General features: G+C 53.8%; 10 protein-coding genes across 10 annotated transcripts; 5 read left to right on the top strand and 5 right to left on the bottom strand.

Annotated features, from left to right (window-relative positions):
• Positions 1–233: 233 nt before the first annotated feature.
• Positions 234–3,414, top strand: NECHADRAFT_31499 (uncharacterized protein; the record flags this gene model as incomplete). Its single annotated transcript, XM_003054501.1, has 2 exons — positions 234–402; positions 458–3,414. The coding sequence occupies 2 exons, from the start codon at positions 234–236 to the stop codon at positions 3,412–3,414; spliced, it is 3,126 nt and encodes a 1,041-aa protein (XP_003054547.1).
• Positions 3,415–3,517: 103 nt separating this feature from the next.
• NECHADRAFT_98970 (uncharacterized protein) lies at positions 3,518–4,776 on the bottom strand (the record flags this gene model as incomplete). The annotated part of the gene is made up of 4 exons (XM_003053786.1): positions 3,518–4,121; positions 4,175–4,486; positions 4,551–4,686; positions 4,744–4,776. The coding sequence occupies 4 exons, from the start codon at positions 4,774–4,776 to the stop codon at positions 3,592–3,594; spliced, it is 1,011 nt and encodes a 336-aa protein (XP_003053832.1). The 3' UTR covers positions 3,518–3,591.
• Positions 4,777–7,425: 2,649 nt separating this feature from the next.
• Positions 7,426–8,824, bottom strand: NECHADRAFT_75374 (uncharacterized protein; the record flags this gene model as incomplete). The annotated part of the gene is made up of 2 exons (XM_003053785.1): positions 7,426–8,322; positions 8,381–8,824. 2 exons carry the CDS (start codon positions 8,822–8,824, stop codon positions 7,426–7,428), a joined length of 1,341 nt encoding a protein of 446 aa, XP_003053831.1.
• A 1,016-nt stretch (positions 8,825–9,840) lies between these two features.
• Positions 9,841–11,184, top strand: NECHADRAFT_90396 (uncharacterized protein; the record flags this gene model as incomplete). The annotated part of the gene is made up of 3 exons (XM_003054500.1): positions 9,841–9,883; positions 9,940–10,377; positions 10,430–11,184. The coding sequence occupies 3 exons, from the start codon at positions 9,841–9,843 to the stop codon at positions 11,182–11,184; spliced, it is 1,236 nt and encodes a 411-aa protein (XP_003054546.1).
• A 96-nt stretch (positions 11,185–11,280) lies between these two features.
• NECHADRAFT_103243 (uncharacterized protein) lies at positions 11,281–13,288 on the bottom strand (the record flags this gene model as incomplete). The annotated part of the gene is made up of 4 exons (XM_003053784.1): positions 11,281–12,502; positions 12,551–12,991; positions 13,044–13,196; positions 13,230–13,288. The coding sequence occupies 4 exons, from the start codon at positions 13,286–13,288 to the stop codon at positions 11,329–11,331; spliced, it is 1,827 nt and encodes a 608-aa protein (XP_003053830.1). The 3' UTR covers positions 11,281–11,328.
• Positions 13,289–13,637: 349 nt separating this feature from the next.
• NECHADRAFT_102395 (uncharacterized protein) lies at positions 13,638–14,500 on the top strand. Its single transcript, XM_003054499.1, has 3 exons — positions 13,638–13,865; positions 13,919–13,936; positions 13,993–14,500. The coding sequence occupies exons 1-3, from the start codon at positions 13,703–13,705 to the stop codon at positions 14,343–14,345; spliced, it is 534 nt and encodes a 177-aa protein (XP_003054545.1). The 5' UTR covers positions 13,638–13,702; the 3' UTR covers positions 14,346–14,500.
• Positions 14,501–15,075: 575 nt separating this feature from the next.
• NECHADRAFT_31251 (uncharacterized protein) lies at positions 15,076–17,685 on the bottom strand (the record flags this gene model as incomplete). The annotated part of the gene is made up of 3 exons (XM_003053783.1): positions 15,076–16,896; positions 16,948–17,265; positions 17,323–17,685. 3 exons carry the CDS (start codon positions 17,683–17,685, stop codon positions 15,076–15,078), a joined length of 2,502 nt encoding a protein of 833 aa, XP_003053829.1.
• Positions 17,686–20,037: 2,352 nt separating this feature from the next.
• NECHADRAFT_103242 (uncharacterized protein) lies at positions 20,038–22,233 on the top strand (the record flags this gene model as incomplete). Its single annotated transcript, XM_003054498.1, has 2 exons — positions 20,038–20,476; positions 20,597–22,233. The coding sequence occupies 2 exons, from the start codon at positions 20,038–20,040 to the stop codon at positions 22,063–22,065; spliced, it is 1,908 nt and encodes a 635-aa protein (XP_003054544.1). The 3' UTR covers positions 22,066–22,233.
• A 551-nt stretch (positions 22,234–22,784) lies between these two features.
• NECHADRAFT_65875 (uncharacterized protein) lies at positions 22,785–25,770 on the top strand (the record flags this gene model as incomplete). Its single annotated transcript, XM_003054497.1, has 5 exons — positions 22,785–22,805; positions 22,918–23,004; positions 23,130–24,316; positions 24,369–25,260; positions 25,307–25,770. 5 exons carry the CDS (start codon positions 22,785–22,787, stop codon positions 25,625–25,627), a joined length of 2,508 nt encoding a protein of 835 aa, XP_003054543.1. The 3' UTR covers positions 25,628–25,770.
• A 439-nt stretch (positions 25,771–26,209) lies between these two features.
• NECHADRAFT_75367 (uncharacterized protein) lies at positions 26,210–27,752 on the bottom strand (the record flags this gene model as incomplete). Its single annotated transcript, XM_003053782.1, has 2 exons — positions 26,210–27,040; positions 27,543–27,752. 2 exons carry the CDS (start codon positions 27,750–27,752, stop codon positions 26,210–26,212), a joined length of 1,041 nt encoding a protein of 346 aa, XP_003053828.1.
• Between the last annotated feature and the right edge of the window lie 19 nt (positions 27,753–27,771).

Here is a 27,771-nt window from a genome sequence, read left to right as displayed (position 1 = left end):
AACAGGCGTTGGTATCCGCTGAACCCCGCCAAAGCAAACAACTGCCTAGGACCCAACATCCATCCATCGTCGACTAGCCAAAATCCACAAGCCATCTTCATACTCTCCGCTCTTCACAAGGATAAGCCGTCTTGGGACATTCCTGACCAACACCTGCGTGGCTGGCCTCTGCGAAGACCTCCCTCTGTGGCTCCCACGGACATCAGCCGCAGCCGCAGCCGCCGGCTCCAACCATGAGCTTCGCTATCGAGGTTCCCGGCGATGCGAACCCGCTGACCCTGCAGTCGCTCTACCAGACGCTGCAGTCCGCCACTTCGACCGACTATGCGCAGCGCCAGACGGCGGGTCAACAGCTTACATCATGGGAGCTTCAACCAGGCTACTACTCCTCGTTGCAGGCGAGTCCATTCCGGTTCCAGAGACCTCATTCTCCAGATACTAACCGTCTGACAGGCAGTCTACCTCGACAAGTCTCTCGCCGCCGAAGTTCGCTTCCTCGCAGTAATCCAGCTCAAGAATGGCATCGATCGATATTGGCGGCTATATAACCAAGTCAAGAACAGCATCAAGCCGGACGAGAAGAACCTGATACGCTCGCGGTTGTTTCAGGGCACCATCGACGAGGAGCACTCAAATCTCGCCCTGCACAATGCCCTCGTGATCGCCAAAGTGGTTAGGATCGACTATCCGACCGAATGGCCAGATGCTATGGGAAGTATTACTGAGCTGCTCCGCTCGTCTCGAAATGGCAACCAGAAGCATCTCCAAGGCACACTACAGATCCTGCTTCGTGTGGTCAAAGAGTTGGGAACGGCTAGGATGCGAAAGAGTCAGACCGCTCTCCAGTCCGTCACGCCTGAAATCACCCATGTCCTGTCAGAAATTTACGCAGAAAAGTCCACAGCATGGGTGGGCTTTCTCAACGGTGGCGCAGGAACGAGTGATGAAGCAGACCTTGCCATGCTCAACAGCTTGTTTGCGCTCAAGGTGCTCCGTCGACTCGTGATTATGGGATATGAGCGACCTCACGGCGAAAAGACGGTTTCGGACTTTTGGACTTTGTCACAAAATCAGTTTGGCCAGCTGCTCAATTTCGTTAGCCACGACTCGACGATCCCGGCCAGCTACCAAGATGTTGTTGGCAAACACCTCCTCCAGTTTACCAAGCTACACATCGACATGGCGGAACAGCATGCCGCTAGTTTTGCCTTCCTTCCGGACTCGCTCTCCCTGGTAAATGCGTACTGGGATCTGGTTGCCAAATTTGCCGAGGTCTTTGACCAGTCAGGGGGCATTCGACAAGGACCAGCAGAGGCGGGCACGGCCAAGTCCAAGGTTGAGGGTCCTGTCTTGGAGAGGCTGGCTCTCAAGGGTCTTCTCCTTCTTCGAGCATGCGTGAGAATCGCGTTCCAGCATGTTCAGACCTTCAAGTGGAGAAGTCAGGAAACCAAGGCCGAGCAGGAGCAGGCCAGTCTGCTTGTCAAGACGGAACTGCTCAAGCCCGATCTTGTGGTTCAGATTGTCAACTCGATTATTACACACCTGCTCATCTTCCGCAAGTCTGATCTGGAAGGGTGGGAAGAAGACCCTGAGGAATGGGAACAACAGGAACAGAGTGAAGGAAATGCCTATGAATGGGAAGTGCGGCCGTGTGCCGAGAAGCTCTTCCTCGATCTTCTTACGCACTACAAGGATCTTCTGGTGCCACCTCTGTTGTCATACTTCCAGAGTGCTCAGAGTCCCCAGGCAGACATTGCTACCAAGGAGGCTGTGTACACAGCAATGGGTCTGGCAGCTGCTCACGTACACCACGTCTTTGACTTTGATGCTGTACTAGCCTCGACTATCGTCAACGACGCTCAGCAGCAAGGGCCGTTGTGCAAGGTGTTGCGACGGCGGATCGCAATTCTTGTGAGCCAGTGGGCTCCTGTCAAGCTGGACGATGCCAGCCGGCCTATAGTTTACCAGATTTACCGCCATTTCCTCAACCCTGACGATGAAATAAACGACCTCGTTGTCAGAATCACGGCGGCTCGACAACTACGCTGGATCGCCGATGAACTTGACTTTTGCGTCGAGGCATTCCTGCCCTATACGTCTGATGTCCTTTCGCAACTCATCAATCTGGTGCAGAGTGTCGATGTGGACGAGACCAAGCTGGCAATTCTCGAGTCGATTCGAATATTGGTGACACGCATGGAAGAGCAGGTGTCGCAATTTGGAGACCAACTCATGTCTGCCCTCCCTACGGTGTGGGAGAATTCTGGGGCTGAAGAATACATGATTAAGCAGGCCGTGACGTCGATTTTTGCTGCTCTTGTCATGAGTATGGGACCAAGTTCTCAGCGATATCAACATTTCATGGTGCCTCTGTTGTCTGAAGCAGCTCGCCGGGGGTCAGACTTGCATCTTCACTTGATTGACGAGTCGCTTGAGCTGTGGAACAACATCCTCATGCAGAGCAACGCTCCTCTGGCTCCCGAGGTGGTTAATCTAGCCGAGTTAGCCCTCCCACTTCTTGACTATGACAGCGAGACAGCCTCTTTGGCCCTCAGTGTTGTTGAGTCATATATCCTCCTGTCTCCTGCATCCATGTTGGAGGACCGACTACGCCGTCCGACATTGAGTGCGCTTTCAGGCGTTTTGGATTCGAGAAGCCGAGAACAGGTTCGACTTGGCACAATCTGCGTTGAGAATCTCATTAGAGCTGCGGTGGAACTTGGTGGCTCGACTGGAGTGTCGTATATCCTGCAGGACATGGTCGAGATTGGGTTCATGAAGAAGCTCCTTGAGAACCTACACAATGCATGGGAAGCGCACCAAACCACAGGACCGAATCGAAAGGTCAGCAAGCTCAGCACAGTGACCGAGAACGACTACTTTGCTATTCTGGGGCGGCTCGCACTGGCCGAGCCCACGCTCTTTACTCAGATGCTCACCAACATGGGTTCTCTGGACCAAGTTTGGGGCTGGCTCACCTCGGAGTGGTTCTCACACCTCTCGAGCATGGACAATATTGAGCGACAGAAGCTGTACCTATTGGGTCTCACACGACTTCTGGAGCTGCCATCGCCAATGCAGGAGCTTGTCCTGAGCAAGCTTCAGGACTACTTCGACATGTGGATCAATGTGATTTCAGAGTTACAAGACGGCGTGGCTAACGGCACCGACACGCTCATCTGGGGAGCGCTGGAGCCGAGCGAATATGATACCCCCAAGATTATCGCGGAACGGAATACGACTGCCAAGGACCCAGTACATACCGTTCACGCATTCGAGTTTGTAAAGATGCGACTGCAGGACCTAGTAAACCGGGTAGGCGGAGAGGCAGCGTTCCAAGAGCAGTGGGCAGTCAATGTGGACAAGGACATACTGGACAAGTTTCAGGCGATGGCGAGGGCGGTACAGCAATGATGATGACATGAGAGGGAAACAACATATTGAACGATGAGATGACCAACGTTAGTTAGAGACGGATAGGTGAGCCATATTGATATTTTAACCCTCTTGAAGCCTAAGGGTACTCTTTCGACGACTATACATGGAAACAAAGATATCCTCTATCAAGCATCTATCTACATCTACAGCTTTCTACAGCTTGCTTTGTCCCTCTTCGGGTATCTTGACGACGACCTTGCCCCAGGTGCCACGCCCTCCTAGAGCCTTCAGGGCAGGTCCAATGCTCTCCAAGCCTACAAACTCTTGGTCTGTATACTCGGTGCCCTTAATCTTGCCCTCCTTAACGAGATCCATGATGCCCTGCCAGACCTTGGGTATCATTTCCCTCTGGTGGATCGAGTAGGCGCCCCAGTGAAGGCCAACAAGGGAGATGTTCTTGAGCAGGACCTTATTCATGGCCACCTTTTCAATCTTGCCGGCGGCGAAGCCAATAATGAGAATGCGGCCGTTCCAGGCGGTGCACTTTGTCGAGAGATCGACGAGGCCCACGGGGTCGTAGACGATGTCGACTCCGCGAGACTTGGGCGTCAGGGCCTTGACCTTGGCGGGCCACGAGGGGTCGTTGTAGGAGACGGCGTGGTCAGCGCCGAAGGACTTGGCAATGTCGAGCTTGTGTTGGGTTGAGGCTGTGGCGATGACGGTTGCGCCAAAGGCCTTGGCGACTGGTAGATGGTCAGCTTTGATCACGGTGGTCTCTGTATAGGGGCTTTCTTACCTTGAACTGCTGCGAGACCAACACCTCCAGCAGCGGCATGGACGAGCACGTAATCACCCTTCTTGACGCCTGCTCTCACGGCCAGAGCTCCATAGCTCGTCGGTGCTGTGACAAACAGACCAGCCGCCTCTTGAAACGACCATCCATCTGGAACAGGAAGAAGGGACTCCTCAGGGGCGCAGAGCTTAGTCGCAAAAGCACCCTGCGAAGCACCAAAGACGCGGGAGCCAGGCGGGAACTTGGGGTTGGGATTGTTGCGAGGAGCGGAGATGACGGTCCCTGCAAACTCGGCGCCAGCGACCCAGGGGAAGGCTTTTGAATAGTCAGCTCGCAATCCTTATCAAGGGATGAGTTCAGTTGAGATGCGATTACATACGAGGCTGGTTCTGGTATTTGCCCTGGATCTGGAGAATGTCAAAGAAGTTGGCGGCGGCGGCGTGGACCTGGATGAGATAGGCGTCGTCTTTGGGGGTCGGATCGGGGAGATCTGATACTACGAGCTGATCAGGGCTCTTTTTTTGCTGTCAGTTTGTTTTTTGAGAAGCAAGGTTGGATACGTTGTTGTTTACCTTGAGGTATTCTTTGATCTGGATGCCACGCATGATGGGCGGAAGAGAAGGGTTCAATTAGATGTTGACTCAAGCAGAAAGAAAGACTGAGATAGGTTGAGATATAGATACAAGATTAAAATCAAGATATTCAAAAGATGATTGAAAGTGAGAGTTGATACAATTTCATCTCGGATCGCTGACGTCGGTACTTTATCCCGGGGAAAGCTTGGATCTTGAGTTCGCGGGGGAGTGACATGAGCCGAGGCATCTTCCCCATTGAGGCGCCACCCCCGGATTTGACGGTATCAGAGTGGGGATGGAGATTGGGGTAGCAACCGAGGCCATCATGTCTTGTCTCGTTGATCCTTACTAACCGACTAATAATTATTGATGCTACTTGTTTATTATAAGTGATTTATATTTAATATAGTGAATGTCGATCAAACCTGTGCTGTTGGTACATAGTGAGCCATCACCTACAAGGCTCTGCACATGCGTTTCCCTCACTGACAAGGCACCACATCACTGTCAAGGCCATGCCATGACAACAGAGGAACAATAGAATGCACAATGACTGATAATCTGAGAAAACAATCCAAATTACCCATTTTCAGAAATAATGATCCACTATTAGGCAGACCATTGATTGTTTGCTCTCACTTTTTATCTTCCCTTTTGGGACATTTCGACGTGAATACAACAAGCATGAGTGACTACAATAGTGAATGGACTTTCAACAACTACAAGACTCTCTTCTTTCGCCAACTCCTCTCTCTTCCTTTCTTTCTCCTCAACACGATTTCTTCTTGAATCCTTCTCTTTTCACCGGCTTCTGCCCAAGTCTACATTCATCAACGCTCTTCTCCCACATCGACATACTCTTCTTTCCACCCACTCCGTTCCCTCCACCACATCTGGCTTGACCTCGCCTACAACTCTACATTCCCAAGATCTTCTTCCCCCACAGCATCCCTCTAAAGCAGCATGTCCGCTCCCATCTCTCGAAAGAGAAGACGTCTCATCGATGACGACCCCAAGTTCCGGGCTCAAACGCGAAGACGACTCTTGACCCAGCGTGGTCGTGATGAGGCACTCCGATCACACCAGTGCTGGCCGTGCCTATATCGTGAGATTAGGCTCAACAATTCTCGACTCTTAGACGTCGAAAAGGATCTCCCCACAGCACGAATCAGTTTCCCCTGCGTGAGGGACCAGATTGGCAGTACCTCGTGTCGACACTGCCATGACAACGACCACACTTGCGATGAGTAAGTCGGCGATATTTCTATTACTACTTACTCTTACTTACTCATAAATTTAGTGGACTTGGAATATTAGTCGGAAATAAATTCGACGTCGTGAAGCTAAATGCCTTCATTAACGACACCGTCAGGATCCATGCCCCAGACAGTGCGGTGCCCGACGACGAAGACGACGAATGCGCATACCTTCTGCCTCGTCCTGTTCAACGATGCCTTGTCCTGGCGAGTATAAGACTCGGAAAGGCATTTGAGACAATTGTATCATGCCACGAGACAGAGCATGGCTTCGACAGGAGGCGAAGTGTATGACGATACCACCGCGACTACTATAGAGCATAACTAACTTGGAACAGAAGAAGAGGGAGAGGCGTTACGCCCGTCTCGTCACCCAACACCGCCGTGAGATTGCACGACACCTGTCAGAGGACCAGGTACACAGCCATCTTCTATCACCAACATGATCACCACTAATGCTTCGAGTAGGACCAAGCCCAAGGGAACTAGAAGTCCCGCCGGCTCCCTCGCCTTCTTCCTGGTGACCGCCAGTGGAGCGCTTGGGGCAGCGCCATTGAGGCTTTCCACCGCGAGGTTGCCGAGTCCTTTCAGGGCAGCAGTGTCCCTGCTAGAGTCCAAGAAACCATCATCTCGCAAATCCCAGTCAAGCGAGAAGACGAAGGCCAGGAGAGGGACGCATACGCCGACATGATCAGGCTTGCAGCTGAGGCTGACTAACCGATCGTTTAATCTTAAAGGTCCTTTTTTTTTTTATCACTTAGGTAGCTATTATTTTATGTAATTATGATGCTTCGCTTCTCAGTATCAGAGAGTATCAGTCACACAGTACCTAAGCAAAGAACACAATAACACATAACGGCATTGAAGCACAATGTCACAGATTACTATCATACGGTCTAAACAATCATCTCTTATCTCGTGACTATGGTATTCTCTAAAAATTATCGTTCGGATGGTGGAGGTTATATCCAGTCAAAAGGCCCAACGGCTTTCACACTGCCAACAATCATCCACTACTGGCCTCCAGTACTATAGACCAAACAAACAATTCATCTCATCAACCATAGCAGACACAAGGTCATTCTCGTTTTACAGTATTCGAATGGGGTACAATGTATCTGATTACTGTACATGCCCAGCCCTGAGAGGAGAATGCTTTCAGTCACAGCCAATGTTTCATGGATATATAGACACCAACACCAATGCTACCACGGACACCCTGCTCAGACTTGATATCATAAACGTCGTATTATTACGTTCGAGGTATGCTCCATCGTTGTCTCGCACATCCCCACGCCAGACTGCATTGCTCAACCTGTCCGGACTGCTTTCTACAACGACAACATCGTGACGCCTTGCTGAACGACATGTCCAGCCGTCAAAGGGCCAAGACCACAAAATCCAACCATCAATCGATCCTCACTCAGCCCGAAAGGAGGTGCTCGATCGCTCCCTGCACGCTTCCGCCGCTTCGTCGCAGGGCCGCCACGTTTCTATCAAAGTCAAAGAACCCCATGTCGTTGAGCTGACGCAACTGCTCGGCGTAGCGCTCCTCAGGGGGCCGGTTGTCAGGAGGCGCAGCTGGAGAAGAGCCTTGGCCACCAAACATCGACAACATCTGCTGCATCATCTCAGGGTTCATGCCAAAGGGGTTGTTGGCTTGGGCGCCTCCAGCAGGAGGGAAGAGTGCGGCAAAAGGATTCGCGGGAGGTGGTGGGCTGGTAGTTGAACCCTGCTGAGCATTGCCTTGGCTGGGGGTGGTGCCAGAGGTGGGCTGGTTGGTTGTGGTGCCTTGGCTAGGCGTGGTCCCTGTTGCCGTCTGACCTGTCGCAGTCTGAGTCTGGCCTTGGCTGGGAGGAGCACCAAAGGGCGATAAGCCCATGTTGCTGAGGGCTTGAAACTGCTGCATCAGCGCCGCCATGTTGGCTTGGTTTTCTCCTCCTTGCTGACCGCCCATCAGGCTTGACAAGAGAAGGGGGTTCATGAGGGAGCTCTGGTTGTTGGTTCCCTGAGCATTGCCTCCAGGCGCAGTTCCCTCGGGTGTCGTGTCGGTAGCTCCAGGCGCAGGGAAAGCTCCCTCACCTCGCATGCTCCTCTGCATGCGCATAGCCTGAGCCATGGCCTCGGGACTGGACATCATCTGTCGCATCAAGGGCGACGATATAATCTCTCTCGCGTTGGGGATGTTTCTGAGCATCGGGTTCGAGTCAATCAGCATGTTGACGAAATCGGGGTTGTTGAGGGCCTCGTTCATCGACTGTTGGATGTTGGGGTCAGACATGATACGCTGGATGTTTGCCTCATCCATAGGAGCGCCCATCTAGATGCTGATTAGCAGAGGGACCTTGAAGGAGAAACAGGAGCAATGTTAAACATACGCCACCGTCGGGTCCAAACATGTCGAGGCCAGGTAGGCCGTTGCCAAAGCCAGCATATCTGGCCCCCGTCAAGTTGGCAAAAGGCTGGTTGGCGGTGCCCGAGGCCATGTTGGCGGGGGCGGGAGTGGATGTGGATGTGGCGGCGGGGGTAGAGGCAGCCTGGTTGGGCTGCTGATTGCTGGCGGCACTCTTGACCATGTGGATGGTGTTGTTGTGCTTGATCTTGTAGGTGCTGAGGGCATCGTCGTTCTTCATGACTCGGCCAGAGTAGATCAGGCGCTGGCGCTCGACGGCAATGTTCTCCAAGTCCTCGCCGGCGAGCTTGGTCTTGAGGTCGAGGACGGTCGCGTTCTCGGACATGGTGATGACGTGGGTGCTATCAGACGACGTCTTTACCTTGAAGGTGATTTGAGCGTCGCCGCTCGACTCGGCGTTGTCGGCCATGGTGAGGGGAGGCGAGATGTTGACACACACGGCGCAGCGCAAGGAGTGGAGGTGATTATGTGAGGCGATGTCAGGAGTGCGCGGAGGCCGTAGAAGAGTGGCAGCTGCGGGAGCGGTTTGCTATCGCGCTACTCGATATGTATGTGAGATGCTGCGGGAGAGAAGTTTCTCGTGGTGAGGCGAGGCGAGGCGAGGTTACGGTTGCCAAGTCGGCCGAAGGTGGTGGTTTCCAGGCGGCGACACAGACAAGCGAACATGTACTGGCGGGAGGCACTACAGCCGGCGGCGGTGTCGTGGGGCAGACTGCACTGCCAATGACGCGCGAGGGTGGAGAACCTTGAAGGAAGCAGATGCTATAGAAACCAAGGCGCTGAAGATGCGCGGGACTGGAGTCAGTTCGTTTGTGATAAGTGATAATTAGTGATTATCGTCGATTTTCGTGAGAGAGAGGTGAAGGCATAAACATGTTCCTCAGGCCCAGGTAAGGACAGTTTGACTCTCTTGTGAGGCTATTGATAGTCTCTTCCATTGCGATCCATCACCTTCTATCGCCAGATTGCTTGTGACAAAGCTAGATGCAAGCCCTGTTACAACATGATAGGGGCAAATGCGCATACCAAAACAACCATACCACGATAAAAGAGATAATTATACACAGTAATAACCCCGCCAATGGGGTCATCCTATCCTCAATGCCAACAGAATGAAGATCCAACCCATCCAGTTGCATGGTCTAGGGTAGCCAACTTTGGTAGATATCCATGGCGGGGCGCTACTGTCACTCTCAGTTCACTGAACCAATACGCACCCATCGCTGAATGAGACGATAACTTCACATCAACATCTCCAACCATTCAAAACGTACAAAGCTATCGTATACCCCCAGAAGAATAGTAAATAAGGGAGATACGGCATTTGACAATGCAATAAGTCTGGATCATTTGTAAGCGCAACTATTTCGACTTCATTCGAAAACAAGGACATGATCAACACCAGACGATGAGCCCACAGCCATCATGATCCAAGGCATCTTTTACGCCAGGTTCTTCCCCCAAGAGGGTAACTCATCTCACAAACTCGCAAACAACTGAACCCCTCTCTAACACCGCCCACAGGCCCCAAGATTGTCGCCCAGTCCCCCGCTGGCTGCATCACCCCCGTCGACAGCTCAACCAAGGCGCCCCTCATCGACTTTGACGTGCTGCACGAGTACATCATCCCCCGCCAGGCCTTTTGCAACCGCTACCTCACCATCAACACCCCGGACGGAAAGTACACCGTCCTCGGCCACCCCGTCGTCATCCCCCACACAAAGTATCTGCGCAACGAGTTCATCTTTAACTTTGGCCTCGTCCTCGACGCTGATGTCGACCATGTCCCCTATGAACGCGTCGTCCGCGGGTTAGCTTCGACTTTTTCCGAGATGGAGAAGCAGAATGAGTATTTGAGTCAGAATGCTGAGACTAAAGGCCCTGGGAGGAGGCCTATTGATAGTTTGCTTGAGATTGTCAAGGAGGATCTTGATAATTATGGAGAGTGCATGATTCCAGTTGGTATGTCAAACAACCTCAAAACACACAAAGATATAAACTCACAAGTCAACAGATGAAGCCAACACCATCAACATGAAGCTCTTCCCTCATCACGTCGACCCTCCCCGCGTCCGGGGCTGGCACGTCCCTGTCCCCAAGACCAAGTTTGCAGACATTGTTGACCCAACCTGGGATCTCACCCTTCAAAAGGTAATCTCTCACATAGACGGCGTGTCTGATGTCCGCCGTATCGCCCATGCTGCCTCGGTCTCGCTTGAGCTCGCAAAGACGGCTCTGCGCCACCTTCTCTACTACGACACCATCCTCCTTCTTGACATGTTCTTCTTCTCCGCCTGCTACGCCCCGCGCCCGGGCATCCACGACTTTATCCGCAATGTTGACGGTATGGTCGATGAGTGTGCTGCATATGTCTCCCATGGCCGGGGCCGTGTCAGCAACTATCACCTCATCAAGCTCATGTCTACCTTTGCGCCGGGAAGAACCGTCATGGAGTGGCTCAAGGGCCATCAAGATGCAGGCTTCGAGGTCCTGCGATTCGTCGATGTCCGCAGACTCGTTCAGTTCGGCGTCATCAAGGGCTGCCTCTACCGTGTCCACAAGTTTGTCGTCTCCAAGCAGTACCTCGCTGCCTTGGCCTCTGGCCAGAGCCGACCAATCCCTGGTGGAGACCCTCTGCAGAAGTACACTGATGGTTGCCATCACTTTGACCAGATTATCACGGAGCAGAATTTGACGGATAGCGAGATTATGGAGAAGCTCAAGAAGTTACCAGTTCCAAAGGGAGACCTGGTCGTCTTCTACCGATAAACCGAGAACCAGCGTTTTGTACTCATGAGTTATTTATTTTACATCACATCTCATCTATGGTATCATGCAGATTACAGTAATGTACAGCGTCATCTTACACGGCTTGAATACCCATCCAAGCCAGTTCGTCCATTTTTCTTTCTTTTACCGCCTGTAGTTGGAGTTGACCCGGTTGCGCTTACGATATTCCTGCTTGTTGGGTAGCTCGATGTTTGGGTTATTGGCCACGCGGAGCTTGTTTCCGTTGGAATACCTGTCGAGTGCAATCTCGGCGAGTTCATCATCCTTGAGCTTCTTACCGTCTTCCGCTGCCTCCCTCTTAAGTGCGTCCTTCATCCTGCGCATGACACCAGTGAAGGGCTGGCCAGGGTAGATCTGGCCGCTGGCCTCCCACTCCTCGTCGGGGATGAGCTCCACAATGCGCACATTGTGCTTTCCCTTACGTAGGATAAGCATGCAGTCGTCGATGAGGAACTTGGACGTCTCCTCTGGGAACCAAGCTTTCATCGGCGTCCAAGACAGGTTACCGGGAACAAGACCCCTCTTCTGGCCCGGCTGAGCGGCGATGTAGGCACCCTGCTGGCTGAGAAGTCGCTGGCCCTCGCTGCTGCTGGAGGCAAGACCCGAAGCGAAGAGGATCTTGGCAGGGGAGCTCTGCATGATGGAGCGAGGGAGCTTGATGTCGCTCCTGGGGGCGTTGTTGGAGGTGACGATGCCAGTCTCCTCAGTTGGCTCATTGACGACGGAGGGAAGCTTGCCGCCGAACCGGAACTCGTGCTGCTTGGCCTCCTGGAGCGCCTTTTGTGAGCCGTGAATGAGCGAGACGACCTCAAAGGCAAGAGTGTGCTGCGCGACTCGTTGCTGGGGGTTGACGCGGTGCTGCTCCATGGTCTTGGTGATACTCTCCAGGGGCATAAAGGTGAACAGCTTGAGCAGCCTCTCCACCTCTTCGTCCGACCGTCGAACAAAGTACCCGTATAGATCGAAAGCTGACGTCTTGAACTCGTCCAGCCAGATGGCGTTGCCAGCACTCTTGCCAAACTTGGCACCCGAAGAGTCGGTCAGCAGGGGAACGGTGAAGCCCATGGGCTCATACTCCCAGGTGGTGGGCATCTTGAGGTGAGGCGCCTCCTCAGTGTCGCGGATGGTCTTGAGGGCGTCGATTCCGGCGGTGATGTTGCCGTACTGGTCGGAGCCTCCGATCTGCATCTGGATGCCGAGCTTGTTGTACATGTGCCAAAAGTCCCAGCCTTGGAGGAGAGGGTAGATGAACTCGCCCAGGGACATGCCGTCTCCCTCGGTCATCTTGCGCTTTACACTGCGAATAGTTAGATGTGTGCTTCAAACGATCTGAGATGGAACTTACGTCTCCTTGCCCAGCATGGGCCCAATTCTGGTATGTCTGGCTATCCTCTTGGCAAAATCGTATAGGGTGAGGCTTCCTAGCCACATATTGTTGTTCAACAAGTGATGCTTGGCAGCCCAGTCCTTCTCGTAGCCGTACTTTATCCTCAGGTGCTGGACGTTTGTCCATAATTTCGTCAGCTGCACGTGCATCTTTGTGATGTTCTTTGAGATTTCCGAGTTGGTTATAAGCTCGCGGCTCTCGAGTCGGCCTGTAGGGTCGCCAATTCGAGCGGTCGAGCCACCGATCAAGGTGACGGCGGGGTGGCCATGGAACCACAACAAGAACAAAGGCATCAGAGGCAGCAGGTGGCCGACGTGCAGAGAGTCGGCTGTAGGGTCGATTCCGACGTAGGTGCCTATCCGCTTAACTCGCATAATCTCCTTGATCTTCTCGGGGTCTCTGACCAACAAGTTAGGTCACATCCATGTACACCAGGCGCATTCTGACATACCCTGCTACGTCCTTGATATAACCTCGTTCCTGCAGGATATCCCAGACGTGTGGAATCTCCCCATTCTGAATCTTGTCGCCCCTCTCTTTCCATCTTTGTTGGCCTGCGGCGACCTGGATAAGATGTGATGTTGCGACACCTCGAACTTGGAAGCTTATGAGGAGGGGTCTCTGTCGGTCGAGAGACGTCGGACGGATGAGGGGTCTCGAAGGCGCGAGCCTGGAAACGGCGAGGCGGGACGCCATGGCTGTGAATTGGAGTTTCGAACCCAATTGCCTCGTCCTGGCTAATTGGAAAGGAACGAATGGTAGAAACACCAAGAATTGAACATTAACTATCCCACTCTTCCTATGATGGCTCCGAAGCCGCCGTCTAAAAAAATTCCCACGCGATATCGAAAGTTTAACCAATCACAGGCATCCTCGGAACCACCATCGGAGAAGTATTGTTGCGTCCCGACTCATCCGGCTTCACGGCCTTGATCGGAATGCAGCCGACCAATCACGAGGCTTGCAATTCGAGATCCTCGGCAATTCCTCCGACTCAGGTTTACAGCAACTCGAGAATCCCATACATCATCATCAACCTCACCACCCTCCTCCCACGCCCTCGATACAGCCAACCCAATTGAGCGCCGCCGACCGCATATTCAATTCACCATGGCCTCAATTGTGCGTCCCTCTCTGCTCAGGCAGACCGCCCTGGCTTCTCGATGGGCCGCTGCCCCCTCCGTCGCGACCCGAGGCGTCTTCATGAAGCCCATGGGTGTTGCTGCTTTCCACAACTCTGCCCGACGGAGCGCCATTCTCCCTCCTGGACCTCGTGAGTTCCCCAGTGCTAATTCCATACGTTTCTTGTACTGACATGTTTTGCAGAGCGAATCCAGGGCGGCGGTATGATCTCCAAGTCGTATACCGGCTTCACATGATAAACTGACACTCTCTCACAGTCAACGACCCTGCCCCCGTTCCTGAGCCCAGCGCCGCCCACGGTTCCTACCACTGGTCCTTCGAGCGCCTCCTCGCCGCCGGCCTCGTCCCCCTGACCATCGCCCCCTTCGCCTCTGGCTCCCTCAACCCCACCCTCGACGCCATCCTCTGCAGCGTCCTCCTCCTCCACTCCCACATGGGCTTCCAGCAGGTCGTCATCGACTACATCCCCAAGCGCACCTACGCCGGCCTCCGCAAGATCTTTGACTGGCTGCTCAACATCGCGACGGTGATTGTCGGCGTGGGACTGTACGAGTTTGAGACCAACGACGTCGGCATCACCGAGGCTGTTAAGCGAATTTGGAAGGCATAAGGGGATGAAGTAAAGTGATGTGATGGGCGTGTATGTGTTTGAGGGTGGTGTTACTTGTCGAGCAGGTAAAAAATGGCTGCAGGCAACTGTATAGAAATTTCCTTTGAGTTAAGCAAAGATTGACGATTCTTGCACAACAACACACTTGTCCCCCTGAGAGTTGTGAGTGTCACAAGGATTACCTGTTGGCGTAAACAACAGCTTTCTTAGTGACATCTAATTCACCACTGAGCTCTGACATCTTTAATTCCTCGGTAGACCTCGGCCGAGATAGTAAGAAGCTTTGGCCAAGCTTGATAGCGAGCGAAATATCCCGACTCTCATGTGTAAGCCGTTGACAGAGCTTAAGCTTGCTCCAAGACCGATTGAATAGTCAAGTTACATACCTCATTGTCAATAGGAGCTGTGCCATGTGAACCGTCTGACAGTTGTAGACTTGGCCTACGGAGCACAAACTTTCATTCTTCAGGAGAGCTGCAGCGCGCCTGGACTTGGCGCTGAGCCAACGACCGAGACATGCACACCATGATAAATGCAGCATCTAAACATTGCGAGGGGAAAAGCATTAGCAACTTGCGATAAATCAGTTTTATTCTCTTGCTTGCTTGTATGTAATTATTCCTTTCTTTGTTTTGGTCCCCAATGAACTCATGCGAGAATTGAGATGACACTCATATCCACCTCCCACTCCCCCAGAGCCGCCGTACAGAGGCTCAGAACACTCACACGCTCAAATAGTCAGAGAAGTAATCTCAGAGCCTCCGGCCCTGTCCATCTCTGGAGTAGGAGGAGGAAGGTTCTCGGACTTGGTGCAGATCCAGCAGCTGGCATACATGTTCACACGATCGATGCAGGCACCGTCAGTTCGGGCCCCGTGTCTCTTGGGCGTGAAACCATGAGCCTCAAACTCCTTGATGTACCAGGGGGTCAGGGCCGAAGAGCGCAGGAGCACACGGCCGCCCATCTGAAGCGCCCGGTTGAGCTTGGTGATCTGTTGGGCGGCAGCACGAGAGCCAGTGTCGAACCAGTCCATGCTGTCCATGACGACGGCAACAGTCAGCGTACCAGGTGTGATGCGGGCAATAACCTCCTCAAGCTCATCGGTGTGGATGCGGAGACCATCGAGAGCATTGGGACGTGAGAGCTTGGCATGCGCCTTGGGGCTGAGGTAGTCGGGGTGGCACTTGGGCGAGAACTTGCCATCCATGCAGACATAGTAGTAAGGGTTATCGGCGGCGATGTGAGTCTCCTCAGCAACAGGGTCAAGCGTGTTGACCATGTAGTGCCAGATAGCGTGGGAGCGAGTGTTCTTGGCACGGGGCTTGGGTCCCTTGACCAGGTCAGATTCAGCGTGGTCAGCTTCGATCATGGCCAGTTGGTTCTTGGGGACACCGAGAGCAGCCCAGAGGAAGCTCTCCTGAGAGACAACCAGGTTGCAGACTAGCTTAGACAGAAGGGCAGGGCGAATCTTTCTGCGCCAGATCTCTCGCTGCTCATTGAGGGTCTTGGCCTCGAGGAGCTGCTTGACAGCCTTTTGCAGTCCAAAGATGCGGGCAATCCAGCGGAAGACACGAATGGCGTGACGCGAGCCACCGGTGTCGTACAGACCATAACCACTGCTGTTCTGGAAGACATGAACATTCTTCAACCAATACTGGAAAGCACGGCCAGAAAGGTGAGGGGACAGCTTGGTGATAAGGAGCTTGCGGAAGTGAGGGTGCTTGCCGTCACCAAAGATCTTCCAGAAATCCTCGTAAGGCAGTGCAGTGTAAGATGCGGCCTTGAGCTCGAGCAGGTGGTTTTGTGTGGGGTTCAGGTCAACAGCGTGTACTCTGGCAGGGCTCTGCAGCAGGTAGGACAGGATGTTGTCTCCAGCCGAGGTGATAGCAAGAACCTTGTCATCGGCACCAAGCTTCAGGAGGCGCTCGTCCACACGGGTGTCTTCCCAGGTGAAGGCATAGATGTACTCATCCTTGAACTGCGTGTGCTTGGCCAGCTGGTCATCATAGTAGATACGCCAGTGGTGGTTCTGGTAGAAGAAAGAAGGGAGGGGGAGGTTGGAAGACAGGTTCTGCACAGCAGTGAGGAAGGCCTTGGAACGGATCTCAGGAGCAGATCGCTCAATGGCTCGGGTCAGAGCATCTCCCTGGTTGGCGGGGTACAGGTAAGGGGACTCAGTGACCAGAGCATCGATGCGCTCGACAATCTCATGGGGAAGACTGGACGACGAGAAGGGCTTCTTGTGGCATCCGAGCCAGATGTAGTAGGGGATAGCTCCCAGGCCGTTGTTGCGAGTGTTGACGTTGAGGAGGGTGCCGAACTTGTACTCGAGGTAGTCTCTGCGACTGGGCTCGAGGCCAACGCGGTCAAGATCGAACCAAGAGCGCCAGAAGCTTCGCGATAAGAAGTTGACATGACGATCGACGAGACCACCTGTGTAGTTTCGGAAGGCAAAGTCAACCTTGTTCTGCACATAAAAGTCCACGACACCCAGAATGCCCTGGGGGGCCAGCAGTGAGGTCACAGAGTCGATAACCGAATAGTAGTCAGGCTAATGCTCAATGTTAGTGTTGCTCAAACTGAACTGTCATCTATCGCTTACAATCATAGACAAGCTGTAAGACATGGTGATGAGATCAGCTCCACCAAAGTCCGGGCGAGGCTTATCAAAGTAGCTCAACGCCGGAGAGCGAGGAGGGATAGGCTTGGAGGCCATGCCAGACTCGTAGTCCTCAAGACGGAACTTGCGAGCGTCCTCACAAACGACCTTGACATTCTTCCAACCAAGTCGTTCAAATCGCTTTCTAGCCACCTCGCAAAGAGAGGGAGAAAAGTCAACGAGGTATACGCTCGAGAAGAAGGTGGGCACGTCGACGAACGCGGCCATGGCCTCAATATTGAAGCCAGTTCCGCCACCAATCTGTAAGGGCAAGCGTCAATGGGTGATCCGGTACACACAGGCTCTGAGAGGACTCACGTCGACCCAGATTTGCTTGTTCTTTTTGCCGCTCTTGGGAGCAGCATCCTTCAGCTTGGCCTCAAGCTGAGCGGCGACAAGCGCCAGCATGTCCTCGCGGCCGCGGAGGAGCACCTTTCGGGTAGCATCATAAGCCCCGGCCTGCTTCTTGTAGAAGCTCTCGAGGGCATCCTGCTGGTTGCCCTTTGAGTCGCCCTGGTGGGGTTTAAGGAAGGAGGAGTAAAAGAAGAGGAAGAAAGACTTGAGTAAGCCCGGGGCTTCGTCCTGACCCTTGCTGGAGAAGATGGAAGTGAGGCAGAGAGTGCTGAAAGCTGCCGCCACGACACCGGCCAGAAGGGACTGAGCGTTAGCCAAGGACAACATGTTACCACCCTAGCAGACTGGATTAGCAGGCGCGCAACCAAGCATTGCTGAATGGGAACGCACATGAGAAGCCATGGTACTCTCTCATTGTATGTCGAGAGGATTGGTGTTGAAAAAGCAGGCAAGCTGTAGAAGCAGTGTTGAAAACCGTTCACACGACCAGGTTGAAAGATGGACGTGAATCGAGAGACCGGGACACGGCGAGCCAGGGATATATATGTCGAGGCACGCGAGTTGGCTAGCCAGAGAGTCCAGCATCAACTTCAATTCGGCTGCCATGGCCGTGCCAGACTCGGCGGCACGGCTGTTGTCCGTAGTGGACGCCAGCTGTGACGCCTCGCACACGATGTTCTCAACGCCAGTCTACTTGCTCCTGCACCAGAGAGTCCCCTGTTGATCTGCCCAACCCCACCAGATAGCCATGATACCCCGCCGCAGGGTTCATGCTGAGCACGAGTGACGACGTGGGCGATGGAGGCGTGAGCCAATGGCTGGAGCACATGTTCCAGGACGGTGCAGTTTCAGGGACCTTGCAAGGCTGCGGCGGAGACGCACATGTGCCTTGCTTCGTTCGCTATGAGCGGTTGCTCTATTCTCGATAGTGTGGGTGGGGATGGGAGATAGGCACTGCTATTTACTGTATTGACGACGATCGCGGTCTCGAATGATCCTTCGAGAAGTGAATTCGTGGCATCAAGGTTAACCTTGGCTTCGAGTTCTGTTGACCTGATCCTGGACCGAATGCTGCCAAACAGGGTGATTGCGCCTCACCATTCGCTTGAACGGCGTCTTAACTTGGAAAAGAACTCGATTCAAGACGACTTTTCGTGTCATGACAAGGTATCATGGTCTCTTGTTATTCGCTGCCATGATCCATGGTTGGTGGTTGATGTTAGTCGGTTGGAAGGCTGCCCTCGTGTTATCCCAAACAGGAAACCCAACAGCCAATCAGAGAAGAGTTGTCAACCACATGTAGCAGTCAACAACCGTGTAAGGACAAGGCGAGCCATCCATTGAAGATTGGAATGAAGAGCGGTAGAGAATGACCCCGTGTTCTTCTCAGGGCAAAAGCCAATTGAGTTCTGCGGCATTTTCTCGAGCGCGAGGGCCATATCGAGGTTTCAATTGGAGCTGGAGAGTCGATGCTTGCTGGGTGAGGTGGCTAGAGGCGAATTGTGGCCAACAACAAACCCTTGAGAGGCTAGATAATGCAATTTCTGGGGTAGTGAATCTTGCGCCGAGTAAAATCGGAGTCCTCGGGCGATTGGTTGACTTGCCCTTCAACGACTGAGGTTTCGTACATCGACCGGTTCTCTCCGTAGTTAACATGCCATGATGCAACATCAACCTGATACCGAGCTAATTGCGGCACCGCGAGGCGGACGTGATGGTCAGAAAGCAGGATGGATACTACTGGCATCATTTTCAGTTACCTTGCTTCACGTGTCACAGTTGTAGGAAGTCACTCGCAGCACCGCTCTGGGCATCCTGAGCGTAGCCACCAAGACGAGCCATTCGACAACTCTCATCAGCGAGAACAGCAGAACGGGGCTTCACGTCGGCATCGGCACAGGGTGCTGTCGCGTCGAGCCGAATATGTAGATCCACTCGGCGACACAAGCGGAGTTCTTCATGCCGGGAATGAGCCCGGATCTCCACAGCTCCGACAATGGTGAGCTGTCCCAGCATCTGATGGTAGTCCTCGATCTAAAGCGAGTTGGTCATGTTGAGAAGAGCCGAGGCCGTGTCAGATGGAGAACCGACATGGGACCATATCGCCGGACTGTTTTCGCCAGACGTCATTATTCTCCGCCGAATCTATCGCCAACCGAACTCGACCAGGGAAGAGAGGGCCTTTTCACTACAAGGAGGCCGTGAACAACAGAGTAGTCGAGGTGGATGGGAGCTTGTTGGAGAATCATGACGGTGGGTAATTATTTTGCTCTTCCAGGCGTCCGATAGAGTGACAGCTCTTTGTAGTATTTCATTCCAAGTAGACGAGACTCGAATTCAATGAAGAAGTTTGTGAAGAAGACAGGCAACTGAAGCTTGGGTGGATATTCACATTCACTGCTGCGTTCCGGAGATACAGTTCTTCCGAAACATCGCGGGAAAGAGGTGCCCCTCTCGCGCTCCCGTCAGCCGACGCCACTACCAGCCAGGGGTGCCGAGTGATTGGAGCTGGAAGCGGCTCTGACGCACGTCGCATGGATCGCGCGCCTGTCGACTCCCTTTATTGTTGCTTGCCGTTGCTATTCAACAACATCTAACTTCATCATCCCCGAGGCCACGTATCTCGGAAAATCGTATATGCTCAGGCCACGCCGGCCCTCCAGATAGACACCCGTCACGATGCCGCCCGGGTCGAGCCAGAAGGGCACTGGCAAGAAGAACTCTGCCGCCATTCAGAAGCAGAGCCGCAACACGACGCCCGCCCCAGTTGCGACGGCTAGCCTACCGCCGCAGGATGTGTACGATCCGGACTATCTGAATACTCGGGTGATTCTCTTTCGCAACCTCACCTACGATGATATGGTCGATCAGTCCGCCTCCAATGCCACCATTCCCGATTCCAAGAGCCTCGATGGCATGATCGAGCGCCTAAAGAGTTTATCCAATATTATGGAAAAGCGCTCAACCTTTTACGACCGCGGAATGCGACATTTGGCCGACGAGCGCAAGAAGCGACCCGACGATTACTCTGGACGTGCCGATGGCGAACAAGAGGGGAAGCGCCCTAAACACAAGAGAAAGAAGCCTGATACGCTTGCGCCGCAGGAAGGCAACGTTGGTATGACTTCCTATGCTGTTTAGAATTTTGTGGGACAGGTGGTTGCCAGTGCCGACACCTGGCAGAAACTGCGGCTACCTGCTAGGTTGTTGAGAACTATGCTAACGGGATTTTTACTAGAACGTTCTTCTCCCTTGAGAGATTCTAAACGCAAACACGATCGCGAAGCAAGCTCCTCGCTGTCACCCGCTGCCGCCGCTTCACCATCGGCTATGGACGTCGATAACAAGGCCAAGACAGAAGCAAAGGAAGATGAGGAGTCGAGTTCCGAGGACGAGGGTGCGCCGCCCCGTCGCGAACAACCTCAAGCAATGACTTTCGGCGAGGATCCTTCCACCTTTCCTGACCCGACCGTATACGAGATTCGACCTACCTACCCCGGCATGCCAGACGAGGAGCGCAAAGAGATCTATTCGGTCGCAACATACCCCAAGTCTGATCTCGCTGATCTCATTGCGGGAGATCCGCCCGACAAGGACTTTAGCAATGCGAAGCCTAGCAGTCAGATCAACTTTACTACATTCTCGTCATACGTCGACCCCTTCTTTCGACCATTTTCCGAGGAGGACCTGGCATTTTTGCGCGAGAGAGGAGACCGGGTCACACCCTTTGTCATGCCCAAGCGCGGCAAGAGACATTACACAGAGGTCTGGGCCGAGGAGGACGGCGCAATGTCGATCGATGCGCCTCAACAAGGCCGTGATAAGCTCCCACCCAACCAACCGCGCGGAAGCATCGACAACATGGACGACGACGTGGGGGAAACGGACAAGCTATCTGTTGGTCCTTTGCTGACACGGCTGATGCAAACCCTTCGACCAGAGGCTCGCGCACAAGCTACAGAGGACAAGCCAACAACCAATGGCGCAACTAACGGAGACGTCAGTATGAATGGCGATGTCAATGGCGAAGACCATGCGGGAGGCTCCGATGATAAATCAAATCCCCAGCAACCGGCAGCATTTATGCCAGAGTCATCAACAGAGGCTTGGAAAAAGGCATCACATCCAAAGTTGGAATATTCGCAAGTCGATGAGCGCATCAAGCAGGAACTGAGGCACATTGGCTTTCTGCCTCTTGAAGGATTTGAGGCCGAGTTTGACGGGCACTATGACGACGAGGTGGCAGCGAGACTACGTCTCCTTCAGAGCCGACTTAAAGACCAGATGTTGATCAACGGCGCACGTAAAGCGCGATTGACGGAACTGGTGCGCGAGCGTATGGCTTACCAAGAATATCAGACTATCCTGGAGGATCTCGACACTCAAGTTCAGGCTGCGTATCTCAAGCGCACACGGACAATTGGCAAGAGCAAGAAAACAAAACGCCCTGGAGGCGCGGGCGGAGGCAGTCACTTTGTGGGTAGTGCCGCAGGTATGGCACGGCCGGGCATTGGGGACTTGACCAAGACGCTGATGGAGCGACGCCGACGATGGATCGACACTATCGGGTCGGTATTTGACGACGAGAGCCTACGCAAAGTGCCAAGGGTGGCAGACGAAGGTAGCTCCATCTTTAAGACGGGAGACATGGCGGACCTGCTCGAGAAGGAAAAGGAGCAGTGGGATGAGGAAGTTGAGGAGGAATAGGAATCCTATGTGGCTCAACCTCGCAGTTTCTAGTTTGTTATTTACGCAGACACGTTGTTTCGCGGATGGCGTTTGGGGTGTAGGATGGTGTTTGAAGGATGGATAAATGGTCAGTAGGCAGGATTAAAGAATACCAATGTTGCGTTGTTATACCTTGAAAGCTAGGGTTGTGGAAGTGAGTCTATTCAGACGTAAGCTAATGCTGACATGTGCGACCGTTGACTACTCCATACTCCATGTCACGGTACACACATCTACAACATGTGTACTATCGGATCCGGAAATAACCATCTAAGAAAGCCAAGACTCGCACGCCAAACGGCGACAACCGAAATCGATGGCCGGCGGGCGCAAATGACCAATCGGCCTTATCAAGAAGACAACCCCAAACCCTCATCCCGGCCTTATCGCAACCTGGTAAACCACGCGACAGTGGGGGGGGCCCAGGGACAACCACAGGCTCTGAGCTCAGATATTATTACCTATCAATGAACAGTATCCATGCCCGCGCCCGTTCAAGTCATGGACGAGTCGAGACAAGTCAGGCTACCTTACCTTTCTCATTACGGCTAACGGTGCCGTGCCGGGGAAAGCTTCTTTCTCTGCCCCCTCCCTCTCTCTCCCTTTCCCCCTTCTCTCCATTCCCGCCCCCGTGCGATATTCCTCCTCTCCCTATTTTTGCTTTGTAGACAACACTCGAAACTAGCGGCCTATCAAACATGCATCTGGTTCCCAAAGAGGTGCGTTCCCGCCAAGAAGACCCCCCGTTCTCCACGCTGCCGTCGTTGGCTGGGGAGGAGGGGCCGCAGCCCATGACTCGACTAACCAGGGTTGTTCTCGGGAACTATACAGATCGATAAGCTCGTCATCTCTCAGCTGGGAGTGCTTGCTCAGAGGCGACTGGCAAGGGGAGTCAAGCTGAACCATTCGGAAGCTGCGGTGAGTATGGCTATAGTGTTCCTTCGCCTCTTTATGACCCTGTCTTTGGTCCCTGTAGACAGCCCCGTTGGAGGCGTCGTACCCTTGTTGCTTAGTATCCTGTCAACTAACACGCTTCGCACTAGGCTCTCATTGCCAACAACCTACATGAACTCATCCGCGATGGAAATCACACCGTCGCGGATCTTATGGCTCTTGGAGCCACCATGCTGGGTCGACGTCATGTCCTCCCCTCTGTGTGCAGTACCCTTCATGAGATCCAAGTCGAGGGTACCTTTCCATCCGGTACATATCTCGTGACCGTCCACAACCCCATCAGCTCCGATGATGGTGACCTCAGCAGGGCGCTGTATGGAAGTTTCCTCCCAGTTCCGGACATCAATGCGTTCCCCATGGCGGCCTCGGAAGAGTACGCGCACGAGAAGCAGCCCGGTGCCGTAGTAACAGTCAAGTCACGGGTCACTCTCAACGAGGGCCGCAATAGGATCCGTCTTCAGGTGACGAGCAAGGGAGACCGACCTATCCAGGTGGGATCTCACTACCACTTTATAGAGGTCAACCCGCAGCTCGAGTTTGACCGTATTCGTGCGTATGGTTATCGACTCGATATTCCCGCCGGCACTTCTGTCCGCTTCGAACCTGGCGATACAAAGACTGTTACGCTTGTTGAGATTGGCGGTAACCGTGTTATTCGTGGGGGTAATAACCTTGCATCAGGAGTTGTTGACCTTTCTCGTGCTGATGAGATCCTGGCACGGTTGCAAGTAGCCGGTTATGCTCATGCTCCTGAGCCAGCGGGTGACATGGCTTATATCAACGCCTTTGATATGGACCGCGCAGCATATGCAACCATGTTTGGTCCCACGACGGGTGACCTCGTGCGTCTCGGCAGTACAGATCTATGGGTTAGCATTGAGCGTGATGAGACGGTCTATGGCGACGAGTGCAAGTTTGGTGGTGGAAAGACGCTGCGTGAGGGAATGGGTCAGGCAACGGGTCGACCAGATGCTGAGACTCTGGATCTGGTTGTGACCAACGCGCTCATCGTGGACTGGACCGGCATTTACAAGGCAGATATCGGTGTCAAGGAGGGCATGATCGTGGGCATCGGCAAGGCGGGCAATCCAGACGTGATGGACGGCGTGACGCCCGGCATGGTGGTTGGAAGCTGTACGGATGTCGTCGCAGGGGAGGGCAAGATTGTCACCGCCGGAGCCATCGATAGTCACATCCACTTTATCTGTCCACAGCAGGTACCCGAGGCCCTCGCATCCGGTGTCACCACCATGTTGGGCGGTGGTACTGGTCCAAGGTATGTTGTCCTTCACCTCACTTCCGTGTTCAGGGGCTCACTGACATCTCAGCGCGGGAACAAATGCAACCACTTGTACCCCTGGAGCCCACTACATGCGCCAGATGCTCCAGGCCTGCGATACCCTTCCCATCAACATTGGAATCACAGCCAAGGGTAATGATAGTGCCCCTGAGGCCCTCCGCGAGCAGGTCACGGCAGGCGCTTGCGGTCTCAAGCTTCACGAGGACTGGGGCTGTACTCCCGCTGCTATCGACGCGTGCCTTACCGTCTGCGATGAACTGGATGTCCAGTGTCTCATCCACACTGATACACTCAACGAGTCAGGCTTCGTCGAGTCTACCATCGCCTCTTTCAAGGGTCGGACGATTCATACGTACCACACTGAGGGTGCTGGAGGTGGCCACGCCCCAGACATCATCTCAGTCGTTGAGCATGAGAACGTGTTGCCATCGTCGACGAACCCAACGCGGCCGTTCACGCGTAACACGCTTGACGAGCATCTCGACATGCTCATGGTGTGCCACCACCTATCCAAGAACATCCCCGAAGACGTGGCCTTTGCCGAGAGTCGAATTCGCGCAGAGACCATCGCCGCCGAGGACGTGCTCCATGACCTGGGTGCCATCAGCATGATGAGTTCCGACTCGCAGGCCATGGGCCGTTGTGGCGAGGTGGTGCTCCGGACCTGGAACACGGCGCACAAGAACAAGATTCAGAGGGGTCGACTGCCCGAGGATGAGGGCACGGGGGCTGACAATGCTCGTGTTAAGCGCTACGTGAGCAAGTATACCATCAACCCGGCTGTTGCTCAGGGCTTCAGTCATCTCGTGGGAAGCATCGAGGTGGGCAAGTTTGCCGATTTGGTCGTCTGGGATCCGGCCTGGTTTGGAACCAAGCCTAGCAATGTCATTAAGGGAGGACATATTGCATATGCTCAGATGGTAAGCGACCCCTTCTCCCGTCTCTGATCTTGCTAACATCATCCAGGGCGACCCCAATGCCTCTATTCCCACAGTCCAACCCATCATCGCCCGTCCCATGTTCGCTCCCCTCTGTCCCTCCACCAGCATCCTCTTTGTCTCTGGAGCCTCCATCACCTCTGGCGCTATAGCCTCGTATAACCTACGCAGCCGTGTCGAAGCCGTTCACGGATGCCGCACCGTTGGCAAGCGCGACATGCGGCACAACGATCGCATGCCCAAGATGCGTGTCGATCCAGAGAGTTACACTGTTGAGGCTGATGGTGAGGTGTGTGTGGCGGCGCCAGCAGAGACACTACCTCTGACGCAGCAGTTTTATGTCTATTGAGGCGAGGCATTGGATGAAGAGACGAGTGGTAGGATGAGACGGCCGAACTGAGAAAAGTTGAATCTCACACTTGGATATATGGATCAGCAGTTCCTGTAGTTAATGGAAACAATAACCCGAGTTCCAAATAGTTCCAAGTAGATGAACAACTCAATCAACGTAATACAACTTCACTTCCATCAAAGTACTATCACAAACTCAAGACATATAAGTAGGCACGGCAATTCTGTTCGCAATCATGCATGTCATTACGGCATAGCGAATTCAACTGTAAATACAACATAAGCGTGAATCCATACACAGAGCAACAGGTCCCAATCGCTGCCCAGCCGTCTCGTCCGTCAGTCCCGCCCGGGCTTTTCGTGTCCTCGGGCCCCTTATAGCCCCCATAAAGAATAAACGACAAAGTACAATAAAGATGAACCCCTCCCAAACTCCTAGAGTATAGAACCCCCGTGCCATATACCTCTCCCTTGTGGTATCATGCTTCCTGCCAGCGACAGGAGCTCAACAGAGAGACTTTAAAGCGGTGGTGGACCAACCGAGGCCCGCCAAGAATGAGAAGCAACAGATGAAGGGCAATCAGGAGCTCTTAGCCTTCTTGCGACCCGACTTCTTGGGCTCCTCCTGAACCTCGGCGGCGGCGAGCTTTGTCGATGTGCGCCTTCGCTTCTTGTCGGGGCTAGCAGGCGCAGGAGTCTTGACCTCCTCGACAACGGCGGCGGGAGTGGCCACCTTGCGCTTGCGGCCACCGGTAGCCTTCTTGGGTGTCTTGGCAGGGGTCTCCTCCTCCTCGGGCTCCTCAGCGACAGGGGCAGCAGCAACATGCTGAAGCTGCTCAGCAATGGCATCCTCGTCGGCTGCAGGAGCCGCGGCTTGGGCAGCATCCTTGAGCTCGGGCATGGGGATGTGGAAGTCCTCAGCGTACTTAAGAGCCTCCTCATCAGACATGCCCTTGGCGTGAGGGTTGCCGTTCTTGTATGAGTGGACACGGGCGTTGTACAGACGAAGGTTGTACTGGTAGGCATTGTTCCAGCCCTGCTTCTCGTGGGGGCTCATGTTAGCCCATCGTCGCTGACCCTCCTCCTGAACAGCACCCTTGGGGGCCTCAGCACCAAGATCGTTCGCGATGATAGAGCGAGCGTGCTGCATGTACAGGAAGTAGGGAGTGAGGGGACGCTTGGGGGCGTTGGGATCAATAGTTCGCTTCTTGCGCTCCTTCTTCTCCTCAACAGGGGGAGCAAGCTCAGGGACGGGCATGATAAGCTGCTGGGCAGCATGCTCAAAGGTGGCCAGGAGGTTATCCTGGGAGCCCTCAGCAGTGGGCTCACCAAGGAGAAGGTTGGTCTGTCGAACATAGTCGGCAGTGAAGGAGCGGAGGAGCTCCAGAATGGTAGTGAGACGACCAACAGCCTATATCATCATGTTAGCTTGACCATCTTTGACCGTTGGATGATAGAGGGCAGCGTGTAAGTGAGGTGCAGGTGGGGTAGAAGCTTTGGTGGGTCCGAAGTCGCAGCTGAGCCAAGGTGCGGTGGCCATAGCTCCTTAGTGTCTTCGAGTCCCGAAGCCCACAGAAGCGCGGGACCAACTTGTCAACAGGCGACTTGCAGAACGCGTCTTTGCTTTGTACGGCACACAAGAGATATGGGGTCTGAGGTGGTGGTACACTGGCCAAAGGACTTTTCAGGTTGGGCATGCGACAAGTGTCTGATGTCCGACGACGAGTCTTTGCGTGGGAGGGTGCCTTGACGCCTTGCAACTCGAGCCTCAGGACTTGGAGTGAAACACGCAAAGAAACGCGAAACACAAGGCAGAAACGGTCGCCTTCTCACCCAGAGCCTCAAAAGAAGACATGGTTGCGAAGAGCCAGGCAGACAGTGTGGAAGATGGAAGAAAGAGCAGAGAAACTTACCGAATCGCGTACTCGCAAGAAGCTATCGTTGTCGACCACGCGCTGAGGCATGACAGCCTGAGGCGGAGGAGCAACAGCAGCGGCAACTGGGACAGGCATCATGGGAGTTGGGACGAGAGGCTGCTGATGATGCTGAATGTGCTGCTGCTGAGGAACAGGAACTTGAGCAGGCTGCTGCTTCTCGGCAGCCGACTTCTTGGGACGAGCCATTATGTTGTGGTGAAAAGGT

Source organism: Fusarium vanettenii (assembly GCF_000151355.1).
Source record: "Fusarium vanettenii 77-13-4 chromosome 1 genomic scaffold NECHAsca_1_chr1_3_0, whole genome shotgun sequence".
Classification (NCBI taxonomy): Eukaryota; Fungi; Ascomycota; class Sordariomycetes; order Hypocreales; family Nectriaceae; genus Fusarium; species Fusarium vanettenii.
The sequence above is the reverse complement of the archived record's forward strand: the minus strand, read 5'-3'. Positions and strand labels throughout refer to the sequence as shown.

What these genes read in the sequence shown, in the direction of transcription:
- NECHADRAFT_102395 (XM_003054499.1), top strand. Translation starts at nt 13,703, where the DNA reads ATGGCCTCAATTGTGCGTCCCTCTCTGCTCAGGCAGACCGCCCTGGCT.